Here is a 14,600-nt window from a genome sequence, read left to right as displayed (position 1 = left end):
AGAGAAGAAATGAATACTAATATTAACAGTTTTATTCCTACTCAGACCGCGCGGAGCCATGCGCAGAGCGCTGCAAAAAGCGCTCATGTCAATGTAGCCCGTTCCCAAACTTAGAAACGTCAAATACATTTACGTTGCCGCTAGTGCATTTAAGAAGAAATTATGCTGATAATGGTAGTTTCATTCGTACTCGGAACGGGTTGAGCGAAGCGTAGATCGCTGCAAAAAGCATCATGTCATTTTAGAAGCGCCTGACAAGTTTACGTACCCGTTACTGCATCTAAGAACCCAAAACATATGTCTAGACTTCGTTTCACCGCACATATCCCCCTCACATCACCAAAACATTCAAAGCACCGACGCAAACGCAACAAAAACACCGGGAGGCTGTGTAGTCCGATGAACCAGCTCATTCCACTAACGAGGGGAGCGCTGAGTGGTGGCGCCACCCGTCCAGCTGCCCGGTCCCTATAGTCCTGCAGCAGAAAAATGGGGTGGGGAGAGAACATGTTGAAACATTGTAGTGTTTGAACACCAGTTGGGGACACTTTCGCGGGTGAATGATGTGCAAGGAATAGATCAGCACAACTAATGTGGCACAGGCCGCTGGCTTCGTTGTAGTGGCATCACTTCCGTGACGGATATGGCGTCAGTGAAATCTTCGTGTACCCGGGAATAAAACACTTTCGTGTTAATACCAACAGGGATCCAGGGGGCTTCATATTTCGATATAAGGCGACTTATGTTGCCCCTGAAAATATGCCTTCCCAGCAATGATTTGTGCTGAGAGGTGAAGCCAACCTTATTTGGCTTCACCTCTATTGCCTGGGACAGTCACCACCTGTAACAGAAAAAAAAGTATTTTGTGCCTAATAAGCGCTTTGTGCCTGCCTTAAGCAGCGCTAGTATTAAACCAAAAGTATAAAACATAAGGACATTAGTCCTTTGGTAAGATGACATGTCATCACCCCGCTACAAAGGGGAAACCAATTGAAATCATCATCGATCATCATCATCAGTGTAAGCTTGGTCTTTGTAAGCTGACTTTCCCATATTGCCTGTTCTTCAGTGAAGCACGGCCCTCTATGGAGGGAGTATGATTACAGAAAACGGCTCTGGCTCTTGTGTTGTCTAAAGTGTCCCGAAACAAATAATATGACAATTATCCGCCAAGACGACCGTCACATTACGCACGATAGCTTCGCTGGTCATCCTGCTTCACAGGGTGGAAGGGCATTAGATTTTTTTTGCGTGGATGTCGATAGAGTGAGAGAATGAGAACGGATAGGGAGAGCAAGGGGAAGAGCTGCCTGCTTCTCATGACCGGCCGGGCTAAACCACTCTCAGGATGTACCGGCGGAATTTTTCTTCCACCGCAAGGAAAAGCCAACGTGGTGGAGGGGGGCCACTTCTGTGGCATTTGTCATTCGATGCAGTGGGAGTCGTTGATATTTTTGTTCGATACAAGTGCAATTTTTGCTATATATCCTCATTGTAAATATATCATGCCCAGAAATAGTTCAATATACAAGACAATTCAATGTAAACAGGTATGATATGGTCGGTTTCGACTGTACGACTGTATATATTAGTATGAAAGTCTATAGCTGAAGTGGCGTAATTTTGGAGCAGTCTTGTCACTCACACGCAAGGCCAGTATGTCACAAACACTCATCCAATGACTGATTGCTTGTTTTCTCGACAATGCGAGCTCTCTGTGGCTTGAGCGTGCGCCCCTCACCTTCGCAGGACCCGACCCCCCTCGTGGAGGACCTGACGAGCCTGCTGCACTTCCACGAGGCCGGCCGCAGTGCCGACCCGCCTGCAGCCAACGACCTGCTGGACCTGTCGAGCCTGCTGTCCGGCGGCGGCCTCTCCTCCTCCGAGCTGCTGGTGGGCCGCAACTTCGAGGAGCTCGACGGGGACCTGGGCCGGCTCGGATTCCACGAGGAGTTCTTCAAGAAGGGCTCCGGGGTCCCGGACGGTGGGCGCAAGGACGGCGGCGCACCTCGCACGCCCATGGCGGCACCCCCCGGCGGGTCGCACACGCTGCCGCGCGCAGCTGAGCACGCGGCGCCGGCGACCAGCACGCTGGGCTCGGTGGCCTCGCGGCTGGCGGGCCTCGAGGGCTGCCTGGCCGCGCTGGGCCGCAGCCAGAGCCGAGAGCTGCAGGAGATCAAGGGCGAGCTGTCGGCCATCCGCCGCCTCCTCATCTCGGTCCTGTTCCACGTGCTGCCAGAGGAAGCGAGGAGCGATGCCGTCTCCAAGTACACGTGAAGTCCCCCCCCGGGTTCCTCGACGTCGCCACGCGCCGAGGAAGAAGAAGAAAGCACAAACGAGAGCCCAGGACGCGACACCCGCGAAGAACGGCCTCGGTCCGCGTTTCGCAGCCGGCACACGCGGACACGAAGAGAGAGGATGCTGGGCTCCGAGGGGAAGATGCTTCCCTTTCGTGGCGTCGGTACATCGTCGTGTTCGCCGAAACACTACCCTTGAGCCTGACATGTGTAGTGCGTAGACCAGTTTGTCGCTGCGGGCTAGCTGCAAACTGTCGCGTCGCTGTCGAGCGACACCACTACATCGGGGCAGCCAGACATCCGGCATGGCGTCGGCTTCGTCTCGTCTTCTGCGCGCGGCCAGACGAAGAGGCTGCCGTTTGTCGACCTTGCGGGTGCTGTTACGCAGTGAGCAGGCGCCGCTCGTTCTTTTCTGCCTGTGCCACGAATGTTTCTTTGTACTCCGCAGTGTTGCGGTTGGTCTCGTGACATGTACAGCCATTGGGGCGCTCGCGATACATCACGCAGACTAGCGCGAGGTGTCTGTTTTTCTACAAGCTTACGCAATACTGGTTTGGAAGGGGAACTCTTTCTTTGCCGACAGGCAACTGCAAGGTGGAAAATATGCTCCATGAGGAGAATGCACGCAGTGAACAACACGCAAACTCGCATCTAACGCAATCGGAAATTTAGTGAAGTAAGGCGGCGGCACGTTTTGCTCACTACTTGTTTCTCGAGTGTGGTGGCGTGGAACAGCGACTTTTCTAGCTTCGCTTTTTTTTTTTTTCGTGGGTTTCTGTTTCCCCACTTGTTCTCAGAAACACAGCCATGGTACCTTTTGAGATTGATGAGCCATCATTTTGGAACACTACTTGACACGAATTGGCAGGACCAGTGTTCCACGTTGTTCAGTGAGAACTGCACGACTGTAGTGGAAGCTGGTGAGGGAATTTCTATAACGGAAGCGAGGGGAATTCTTACGCAAGCGAGAAAAAGATGAACACGCGCTTTTATTCACCGCATAATGTCGAGGTAGGTAAATACGTAGACATGTATGTAGATATATATATAGTCTTGTCATTATCTTTGCACAAGGGCCCCTTACGTTGAGGCGCGATGCTTCGAGTGGAAAAGCACAGTTGACGACCCGCTCCAAAACGTTCTCACGCTTGTGTGCAAGAATATTCGGCATGCTCGGAAGAAGGTGCTGAGAGGGAATTTACGTTCACGACATCGCTTCTTCCTCCTTTGAAGTGCGGGCCGAGGGTTGCCTTTTCGTCTAATAGGAGTGAACTGCGGCGGGAAGCAGACTTCAAAGCACAGAACCTGGGGTCGGGGATGGGCGGATGTGAGGAACACTGGGAGGAACTGGAGCAGAGCAGCGCTGCTGCGCGCCATCGAGATGCCTCCGGTGTAACACTCTCGCTGCATTGCCATCCACTGGTGTCAGCCAATTTCCACTTGCCCCACTGGCCGGGCTGGTGACCGGCTGCAGGAGACGCACGGCGCGCTGACGAAAAGAAACACTCCCGCTCTGTCTTCCTCAGTCCAAGGGTCGACTCGCATTCTTTGTACATACTATACATAGAAACAAAGAAAAATACAACAAAAAGGTTTAAAAAAAAGGTAAACACTGCGGTAAGGACAAGACCTGTGCACGACGCAGCAGCCGCTGACGGCTAGCACAAATGCTCAGCAGTTCCTGCCGGCCACCGAAGACAGCTTCGGGCCTCAGCGAAGCCACTGCAGTGGGATGAGTGCTCTTTCTTTAAGCTTTTTTTATAGGATTTATAAATGCATATATAAATACATTGTACACGCACGCATCAGTGAGCTGTAGCCAAAAGCAGGGGAGACATGTCAGGCAGTGCGCTTACGTGTACGACTGAAGCTGTGCTCGCACCAGCAAGCCACTTTCTTGCGCTGCAAAAACAGACTTCAGCACCGTATTTCCGAGTACGGATGATGCCTCCATATTCTGCATTATGTGGGCAGACACGGCTTTTCGTACAGTTTTCGTCCGTTCGTATTGGGCTGCCATTCCTTCACGCTGCTGCTCCAGTCTTTTCGGGATCTCTCTGCAGACATGTGAGGTTTGGTTCTTTAAAGATGGTTTCTGATATTTCTTGTTTCTTCCACTGTTGACACCTACCATTGTGAGGTGGGTCGGGTGTTTGAACGGGCCCGAGCAAAGCTCGAGGTTTTGCGCTGTGTTTCACAGGTCTTTTTCGTTTGGTGTCACGCAAGCTTCTTTTCTCTTTCCACGTGCTGCAGGGTTCGTCATTTCTCAGATATTTAGAGCTGTCGTTAGCTACACCGATGTCACAGCATCCTGGAGTGTTTCTTTGTAAGCTCTTGTATCCTCGTTCTAGGCAGCGCGGAAGTTTGCCAGTTTTGTGTCCGCATACACTCGTTAATCAACTCAAAACTGCTCGCGTGGAAGCGGCGCAATCTTTTGGCCTGCCTTTCACAGCAATCTCGTTGGCAGTCAGAGCAACGGTTATGTTGGAGCACAGCACCGGATGGCGGCATATGTTAGTCGGACGTTAGCCTGCAGCGATTGCACAACTTGTGTTCTTGTTGGCGGGAAGGACAAGAGGCCACCTTTTACGCATTGCGCGCTCAAACTTGTCAACCGCTTAGCGAGGCAAGCCAACGCCGTCTCTGTCACTACTGCAACAAAACAAGGCATCCCTTTTCAGCCGTTGCGTTGGTGCGCCGTTCTCTTTGCTGCCGTGGGTCCCTTTGTTCACGGGGTCCTCACCTGCACATCAGCTCCGCAGTGTTCAGGGGCGAATAAGAACCACAATAACAAACAACCCGGCTGCTCTATATACATACATATATATATAATATACATACACATACACACACACACACTGCGCGGATAAAGGTGCGTGCTGCCGCGACGGGTGTGTCGTCGTCGTTGGGGAGGAAGAGAAAAAAAAATAGCCACGATTGCTCAACACTTTTTATACATTGGTTGTGTAGCGTAGTGATCGCGAGGTTGGGTCTTTCCGTGTAGCGTTGTGAGGTCGTGTTTGTGTAGTCGGTCCTGCAACAACTGATCCCTCCCCCTCCTTCCCCCCCGAGTTCCGCAGCCTCTCGCACCACCCCCTCCGGTTTGTTACATGCCGTGCGGGGGTCCGCGCCGTTTACATTTTGCCGAGCTTTCTCCTTCGCGCGGGCGCCACATCTAGTCTCCTGCAGTTTCCCATGCCCTGCGAGAAAGAGCATCGCAGAGGTGCAGGGGGGCTACAAGAACCTTGCGATCTGTTTGCACAAGTTACCTGCGCGAAGCTAGCTTTTTTGTTTGGGCAGCCCTGCCACTGAAGCTTTGCACACAGCCTGTACGCCGTGAATGCGAGTTGGGACCGGTGTTTTGGGGGACGTGCTAAATCGGTGCACTAAAGCGGATAGCTGTGGTGGCAGGACATTTGTAGAGCTACCAGAAAAGCTACAGAGGAGATTGAAACAGGGCTGATGAAGCGCTGACGGTCAAGCTTTTGCAGACAGCAGTATAGGCACCAATTCTGTGCAAGGATTTGTAATCTGCATGAAATCTACATGTAATCTACATGAAAAGGGCAGCATTTGTTTGCAAGGATCGTGGAGCCGCAGCAGCCACGTTTGTGCACGTTTACAAAACTCGCTCAATAGTTTGGGCACATAGGGTGCCTACATGCTGCTTTTTTTTAACCTTGCCTTGCTGGGCATAGCAAGAAACAAACAGTCTTGCACTGTTGTAAGTATGATTGATGACTCACCAACCTTCAGCGGAATGTGCTGAAAGAAAATTTAAGTTCCCGCCTTTACTGAAATATCCTCCGATCAGTCAGAGGAGGTTTTCGAATTTATTTTTCCTCTGCTGAGGAAGTTCCCATTCGTGAGGGCCACTTGATGCGTTGATGCCAACACATCTTGTTTAGCCATTGCCGAGAAGCCTTCAGAGATAGCTGAAGAGGGATCCAACGCTTTTCAGCTTTCTTTTCTCGCGTTATTTTTCTTTGCTCTCGAAGTTTTTCTGCACTAGAAATTTCTCAGGAAATCTCGGACTGTTTTGAGACAGAGCACAGCGGGAAGAGCATCGCCACCATCTATTCGAACTTTGGCCTTGTTTAATTAAGGAGTTGACAAGTTTTTTTTTTTTTGTAGCCATTTTCTAAAGCATCCAACGCTTCTTGTTTATGTACTCCCGCAGCACAGGTCATGAGACATAGAGCAAAACCTAGCTACGTGTAGTGCAGATGAGTAGATCGCTTGCAATGAGCATTCAGGTTTCATTTTAGCTACACCTTTCGCTGAGCCTCATGCCAAACAATGCCCTCAGGTTGTTAGTAAGTTAAATGAGAAAACTGAGCAACGACCTAGAGCCTGGTTTTGTTGTTGGGTTGACGTCAAGGCACACGTACTCAACTCAGTGGTTGGGAAACTTCTATTTTTTGTCCCTTACTTGTGCATATTTGGGTCGGGCACTGCCACTTGGTGAAACAGAAGCAGCTTATCGGCTTCTCGGCCTCAATTAGGTGATCAGACTGGCTGGCTTGCACCCATGACTACATCTCTCGGGGATAGCGCAACCCTACGTTTCGAGAAACTGCAAATTGGGTGAGGGCTATACTTCTGGCAGAAAATTTGTGTGCAACTTTTGTAGCTCTCTTCTGTGTAGAAGTTTTTTTCCCATGTTCGCAGTTAGACTGTCAGCACTGAAAGAAGAGAGGCATTTGTAAATCGCTTCTCAGAGGCTTGCTTTTATTGGGAGAACCGATTGCAAGAAAAATGAGAAAAGAGCTGCATTGTTAACCTCACGTTGCAGGTTTTGTTCAGTGTCCCCCTTTGAGTTGTACTGGCCATTGTAGTGCATGCTGTGTGCGTCGTTTTATTTACCCCGATGTCAGGCATTCTGTTATACGACTATTAAACGACTGTCTTCAGTGAGGCCAGCATCAGCGCTCACTAACAATGTAAAAACTGTGGTGGAATTTGTGTAAGAATGCATTCTTTTAAGGGGGTGCCAGCCGAGACTGCATTCTCTAAAACAGCCCTGAGGGTGTTTCCGTGAGGAATGGTTTGTAGTATGGGCAGCCACTTTGACTTGCTGCGAAAGTCCTATATAGTCACTCCAGAGTTCGCAGACATCGTGCGGTCATTGCAAAAAAGAATGCGTTTGTACAGCACTGCCTCCTTTGAAATACACTGGCCTCCGATCTGAACAGAACTTAGAACAATCAGGTCTTCTTCTGTCGCGCTGCATTTATGACAAGCCGACCAAACTTTCTTTTCATTGGAAAATCGCAATGTCAGTCTTTATTAGTTATTTTATTGGAGAATAGCAATGTACATTTCAATCAGTTAATCTGAGTATGGTAATGGGGCATCATAATTATTTGCCTATCAGATAAAATACAGCAGTGGTTCACTCGGGTGTCTTTTCTGAGTGTAAATAACCTTTAACACTGACTGACACGTGACGTGAGGGCTGCATCTTGGGATAGAAAAAAAATGCTTGAAAATGCAATGGAGGGGGTCAGGCTACTAAAAACATGATGGTTTAGGAAATGGGCGCCATATTTTTTTTTCAAGCGCATATGTGCCGTTATAACAGTATTTTATTTTCCGCGCTTGTATCTGCCGCTTCGGGTGTGTCCAGCTAGCTTTGCGTTGCGACCTCGCTCCGGGGTGGTTGCTCTTGCCGGGGGCAGGGCAGCGTTCGGACGTGCCGTATTTGCCACAGTCGAGCAATCTTATCGTTACGGCTTAGCTAGACTTTAGTCAGCGAGGGCAAAGTAGGGCCGTAAGAACTTCCATACCCAGCAGTTGACGAAAAGACGAACAACGTTATCATCATAGCCACCCACCCGAAGTTGTGTTTTCGCGAGTCCTCGAACAAAAGACGTCGTCATAACAGCGCTCCGGCGGTGCCACTGCTCGAATGGGAAGGCCCCTTGCGTCGACGCGAGGCTTACTGCGCAGTTGTTGACACGAACAGTTACTGGGGACAGAAGGCGGACGTGAATCGTCAACGTCGACTTTCATTCGGACGCCTACCGAGGATGGGTCACCTGCGGCGAATTCGTTTTTGTTGTTGTTGTTTTCTTCTTCTTCTACAGGAGGGCATTTAGTCTGACACATTAAGGGTGCTAGACCATCGTAGTCTCGAATTAGCGACCTGCGCATAGCTATCTGCGCCTCTTGTACAGCATCTTTCTACATCATCTCATGTTAGCACCTCGCACACTGCGGCGGCGGCGTCACCCTGGCGAGAGGCGGATTGTTGTCCAATGTTGGTGTTAATGGGCGCTCGTAGCATACCCCCTGTCCTCCTCCTGCTTGGTGGCGGAATTCGAAATGGAGGTGTTCGTAAAAGAAGCACAATTGCTCCGTACCTCAGTTTTGCCACGTTTGTTCCAGTCCTCAAAGGCACGAAGATCTGTTTCAGGTAGCTACCCCTGCACAAACTTTCAAGCTGTAGTGGGGGACACGGGTGCTCTGAAGAAGGCGGGTCGGACGCTGGGTGCGGAATGCGGCGAAGCTTCCAAACCGCGTGGGTGGGAGCGGCTTCATCGAGGACAAACTCTTCCATTCCGAATGCTTCCCCTTTGAGTTTAGGCTGATAATCCATGCGCGACGTGGTAATGCGTACCACCACAGTGCAGAACGGGTGCCAATAATCAGTGCATATAGCCAAGTGGATGCACTCTGTGCTACTCAAGTATTTTACCGCTCTGTTGCTTCCGCAGGGGTGTGTTTTGTGCCGCGTATTTAACGGAACGCCTCCCCACTCCTCCCCCCTAGAGCTTGGCTTCCATTTTAGTGCTGTGTTGCGTGTCTACAGTGGCTGGGCATAGCCGTCCTGCGACAGGCGTGCTTGAAAAATACCGGTCAGACTGCTTCGTTTGCGGCCCTGAGAGACGTCGAGTGCAAAAGATCCGTACACAAACACAGCTGGTGAACGAGTGTTCGAATTATATTCCGCACCAAATGGCTGCCGGGGAGACTCCCCACGGCCAGGCAGTTGCAGTTTAACTTCGCAGTTACGTTGCGCAACTAGCAACGAGCGACGTTGCCTGTCAAGCAGTTTCAATGTGCGAATCCAGCTAGTATGACGCGGTATTTTGTTCCATCCGTGTTCATTTCAAAAAGGGGTTGGCAGACCTTTGGCTCTCTATCTACACCACGGGATGCTGCTATGCTGAACTCGTCCTTTTGTAGCATTTTTGTTTTGCGGGGTCTGTGAGAGCTTGCGTGCACTGTGGACTTTTTGTCAGGTGTGAAAGTGAGGCTTTGTGGGCAGGCACTACAGCTAGGCTTGGAGGACCGCGTGCATCGTTTAAGTGCGTGGCATCAGTCTTCTACTTTTCCGAGGCACTTTGGCACCCAACCGAAAACGCGCTGTTGCCGCTACCCCTGGCATACCTTGTTGCTAAAAGAGCTAGTGCTGACGTCTTTACAGTCTGTTGTCGGGATGGCTTTGTTGCAGCGTTTGTCTAGCCCTTGTGCCTGTGTGTGGTGTGGAAGTGATTGGTGGTTCTTCATAGTTAAGAAAGTGCCACGGTGTCGTTGATCAGTGATCGATTCTCAGTGTCCATGTAACCGTGGGCATTCGCGAGATGTGTTACAGCCATGAATTGAACGAAGGATAGGGGCAGCTGCAACACTCGCGGTGCTTTATTTTAAAGCAGCAAGAATGGCTGCTGGCTTCCGCATCATTCTGGAAATAATGGAAGAAGGTAGGGGGTGCGGCAACCCCGCACTGCTTCGTGGGATTTGTCCTTGCAAAAAAGCTGTGGCAAAATTCGAGCATTGCAGGTTGGTCCAAAAAGAGGAAGGACAGACCAAAACCCACAGTGCTGTTTTCGATTGGTGAGGAGATGATTTTGATAAGTTGATAAATGCATAAGGACAGGGGAACAGCTGGTATTATTATTCGTGCTGTCGCAAGAATTTTGTCGGTTGTCTTTTCACAGACAGTGGGAAGCCATTCCATTCCGTAACGTAATTGACTGGCCTAGTTGATATTCCATTATGTACAGTTCGGCGCAAAAATTGACAGGGACTAGAAAGGGCTCTTGTGTTGTGTCCTTTCTAGCCCCTGTCTGTTTTTGCGCTGAAACGTACGTCCCACTTCATCATATTGTGAAAATGAGTACCTGCCTGTGTGACACGTTTTTTCTGTCTGTGCATATGTGACTATTTCTTTAGTATTTCATGACTGTATTCCAATTTGTTTGTGTTACTTTATTATGGATCTAGTATTGCTACTGTGTTAGTGCAGCTCAATGCGTTGACTGCGTGGTTGCAGGGGAAAATGAGGCAGTCCTGTAACCCCTCGTGTGTAGGTGGTAGCAGCGTCTGTTTGACTGCTAATGTCTCAAGTGGCATAAAAAAAAATAACACTACAAAGATTTTCATGTTTTGTTCGTTTTGTTACAGGCTTCTAGTATTTCTGTATAATGCATGGCCAGCTCAGTTCCTCTAGTCTTTCAGGTTCAATGTTGCAATCTGCTTACTGGCAAAACTGGCTGAAAATTTATTTTTTGGGAAAAGAGAGAAAACACCACGTGTATCACAGTCGCGCACACATGCAAAAAAAAAAAAAGCTGTATTTGCCCCCTGTCAGATGATACTTGCCAAAGAACGTTTTCCTAGTTGATTTCCAGCGACCCAATGCGCATTATTTGCCAGCTCGTTTAGTTTGTGATAAGGAGAGTTTATTTACTGATGCAGCGCATTTTGTTTGTGTTAGACAAGCTGTATGATTTCTTTTTTTTTTTTTTCTGCAAGCATTTCACTTGCTGCGATGCCTGTTTCTTTGATCAGTGTGGAGATTTTAGATTTATGCTCACTGTTAAACCCACACGCTGGCACTCCGGCATTTCTCTTTTTTCAGGTACGGTTTCAAGCTTACATTCCAGCTCGTATCTCGATCGAGCCATTTGAATGCATGTCAGGCCTCTTTTTCTGTGATAGAATGACCTTTAGCCTCATCATACCCCTTTTTTTCCCCATGTTATCTCGTGGTGGTGATGTGCTCGCAGCGTTTCTCGCTGTGAGCCAAGCTTTGAGCGTGTGTGTCCCCGAAAGTACCTGCTGCTCCACCCTTGTCCTGGCGTCAAGGGACCACTTCTAGCGTGCAAACACAACGGACGTATAAGAAAACTGAGCACGACTTTGCTAAAGTTTTTTGTAGAGCACTGCCTTTGGGGGCTCATTCAAGGAACCATTCAAAGAGGAGAAGCGTTTTCACTGGTTTTTTTTCACTGTTCAACGCACCTTTGTTCAATTCCAGTTCCCTTGAACGTGCTTCGAAGCAGGTGAATCTTTTGGGGTATAGTGCAGCAAGCAGTTACGTGTTGTCTGCCTAGGAGTGCATCTGTACGATTCTTGCTCAACTTCCAACTCGGCGTTCAATTTAAGTTGACTTGGAACCAATGAAGGCGTAAGCTGACTCGAGAGTTCGGTGGAGCTCTTGGACGTGCAACTAGCAAAGAAAAATAAGTCATCATTGTTTAAAACAAATTTGATGCAAAATTCTCAACATTATTTCCTACTTTAATCATGCTTTGCAAGAGACATCATGTGATCAGCCCGGTTTCAGCTCTCCATACCCTGTTACGGACTTTAGACGTCGTACCTTCTGTACATCCCAGCTTTAACGTGCATAGGCGCTTTGTCGGGAACATGCGAAATTGCGTACGGGAAGTTTATCCAGCTAACGTTGTTTAGTAAGATTAACAACCATGGCCATGCTATGACAGGATTGAGAACAGCTTGTGACAATGCCCAAGTTCAGGCCATGTTAAGAAATAACAGTGGAACTTTGCCAAAACAGCACATTATCTTAAGTCTTGTGCATGTTTAGTGTAACACGGCCCAACTTTCAAATGTGAAATGTGCAGCGACTGGCGCACAGCATGCGCAATTTGCAAAGGGGGTTCTTGTGTCCTGCTCGTTGAAAGCTGTCAGTCGATAACGTCGCGAGTTTGATGAAACCTGCTGCATGCATCAAGTATTGTGTGGGATTACAACAGGATCGGCACCCTCGCAGTCATAAACCAAACTGTGCGGAGAGGACACAGATTGAACTGTGGATGACGTTACTCGATGGCCGTTTGTTAGTGTGAGCCAAACTTATGCGAAGGGGAGCAGTGTCAGTGTGCTTGTGTCTGCGCCATGTTTTGGCGAGGTTTGACACAACCCAGAAGTTCCCGAACGGAAACATTAAATGGCGCAGCCCTGTCGAAAAATTCAGACGCTTATGTTGAAAATCCGAGGCAACTGCTTTCACAGGGACAGTGCAAAGTGGAAGCCATTCGGGCAATCTTTCCCTTTTTGGTTACTACAGCCAGTAAAAAATCTTCAGTTACTTGCTTATCATGCTATAGTTTTAGTAAAATTAGGACGTTCGCTATTCCAGGCCAGTGGTCTATTGGTTCAGGCCAACTTGCGAGTTGCCTTTCGAGCCACTTTCAGGATGTCGCGAACAACTCTACTGTCCATCTTCGCTGTGTAATTCTTTGCTTCGCATTGGTGTCTTCACTACGTAGCGGAGAATCGTGTAACAAAATCACGACTGTCAGACATCGCCTGCATTGGTTTGGTTCTTGGCTGGAGAAAATAATCTTGTTGGAACAGTGTTTATGTGTCGCTCGTTCGACGGATGTTCTTGAAATCTAACCCGAATGTTTGTAACGCAGCCAGAACGAAAAATGTGTTGTCCTCGTTACCAAGCTACGGTGAGAATGTCATGCTGCGGTGTTAGCTACGTCGCCAGTGAAAGTGCTCGTGTGACCAGTATGTTGAAGCTGTTTTGCGTGTTTAGTCTTGCATCCCAGTTGCCTGGAAAGAATGTCGACATTACTTCCCTTTTTTCCTTTTTGTTTCTTTTTTGCTGAATGTGTAGTTCTGTTGCAACTGTGTGTTCGTATCTTATATATGTGTTTCTCTTAGCAAAAGTACATTGAGCAGAGAAATATGGAACCACCGAAGGCAGAGTAACAGCCAGTTCTTGCGAGCACAGTCTTTTTCGGTTCTTTTGCCGTGATATGACACAAAGTAGAAAGCTTTGGCTTTGGTATCGTGTTATGTCGGAGCAAAACTAATTAATAAAATAGGGGAAAAAAAACGAGCTTACAATTTAGCTCAAGGTTTGGGAAGTTACCTGTTTTGTACCGTCGACGTGATGGAACACAACCAAGAACAAGCCTTCAAATCTGGCTTTCTGAACTGAGAGACGCGTGCATTTCTAATGGGCGGTTGCGAAGAAGTGAAGATTTCCGCGTCATCCGAGAGGTTTCATTGTCGGCGACATTGGCTGCTTCCGTTGACCCCAGAAATGCGTCGCCCGCTAAATGACCCAGTTTTGTGGTTGGCAGAAGCTGGCAGCCGACCGCAAGTGAGGCCATCGGTGACAGGTCACTGGAGCTGTAGGCAGTGTTACCACATCATCATTGTTACCATATAACCTCTGCCGTTGGCACAGCGGAACTGCAAAACGGAATGGAAAACGAACTTTGGTAACCAAAGAGGGAGGGGCCCGGGAAGAGCCTTTTCCTCCTTTCTCTCTCTCTCTCTCTCCTTCATTCCAAGTCTCTCATCGTCATGATGCATGCAGCGCTACTTTTTTACCCTCCCAGCGACGGGGCTGATGGTTAAAAATGCAAGACGACGACCTGTGGAGAGAGGGAGGGAGAAGACGGCCGCAAGCCTTCTGCTGCCCGTGAAGCGCTTGCCGATTCTTTCTTCTTTTTCTCGTCAACTTCCGTGTTCCCTGGGCGAGTGTGCAAAAGCAGTTGCTGGGACTGTGTCAGTCAGTGTGAGGCGGGTTTGGGGTGCACCTTAGGTGCCCCCTCGCTCTCTTTATCTCTCTCCTGCCGCTCACTGCTACTCATAATGCGAGGCGACAGGACTGAAATAACTGAACAATAAATGAGCAGTTTGCATTCATTACGCCTGCCCAATGTCTCCTGATTCGACATTTTTACTCTTTTTTTTTTACAGCGGTAGCTATGTGTGGGATGGTGCCACGATTTCGTGTCGTCCTATCTGTGAACTACCCGCAAAGCGTGCTTTACTGTGTGCATTGGTGTAATGAAGGAAAGCCTACTTTATGATGGGCCCAACGGGGATGAATGTGACCAAAAAAAAAGTTGAACGGCAGCGTTTTAACCCTAATACCTGTCGGTGCTGCTTGTAAACGGAACTGCGGCCCATATCCTCGCTGTGGGTTGGCAAAGAAGCTAGATGTGATCGAAACGCAAGTTCTAGAACAATCATTTTGACCCAAATGCACCTTTTTGTGCCAAAAATTTACTCTGCAATGAG

The 14,600-nt window shown here is 48.8% G+C and overlaps 1 protein-coding gene across 3 annotated transcripts in view; it reads left to right on the top strand.

Annotated features, from left to right (window-relative positions):
* Positions 1-14,225, top strand: part of LOC144152072 (WD repeat and coiled-coil-containing protein-like) — a 50,517-nt gene extending 36,292 nt beyond the window's left edge. For all 3 annotated transcript variants that reach the window (XM_077683279.1, XM_077683278.1, XM_077683280.1), the window contains one exon: positions 1,750-14,225. In XM_077683279.1, the coding sequence (XP_077539405.1) occupies positions 1,750-2,277 (528 nt within the window). In that variant the 3' untranslated portion in view covers positions 2,278-14,225. The remainder of the gene's footprint in view (positions 1-1,749) is intronic.
* The last annotated feature ends 375 nt before the right edge of the window (positions 14,226-14,600 follow it).

The sequence above is a fragment of the Haemaphysalis longicornis genome, unplaced genomic scaffold (assembly GCF_048455015.1).
Source record: "Haemaphysalis longicornis isolate Haplotype H1 unplaced genomic scaffold, Haemaphysalis longicornis Haplotype H1 scaffold_9, whole genome shotgun sequence".
NCBI classification, from domain to species: domain Eukaryota; kingdom Metazoa; phylum Arthropoda; class Arachnida; order Ixodida; family Ixodidae; genus Haemaphysalis; species Haemaphysalis longicornis.
This window is presented reverse-complemented; position numbering and strand designations above follow the sequence as displayed.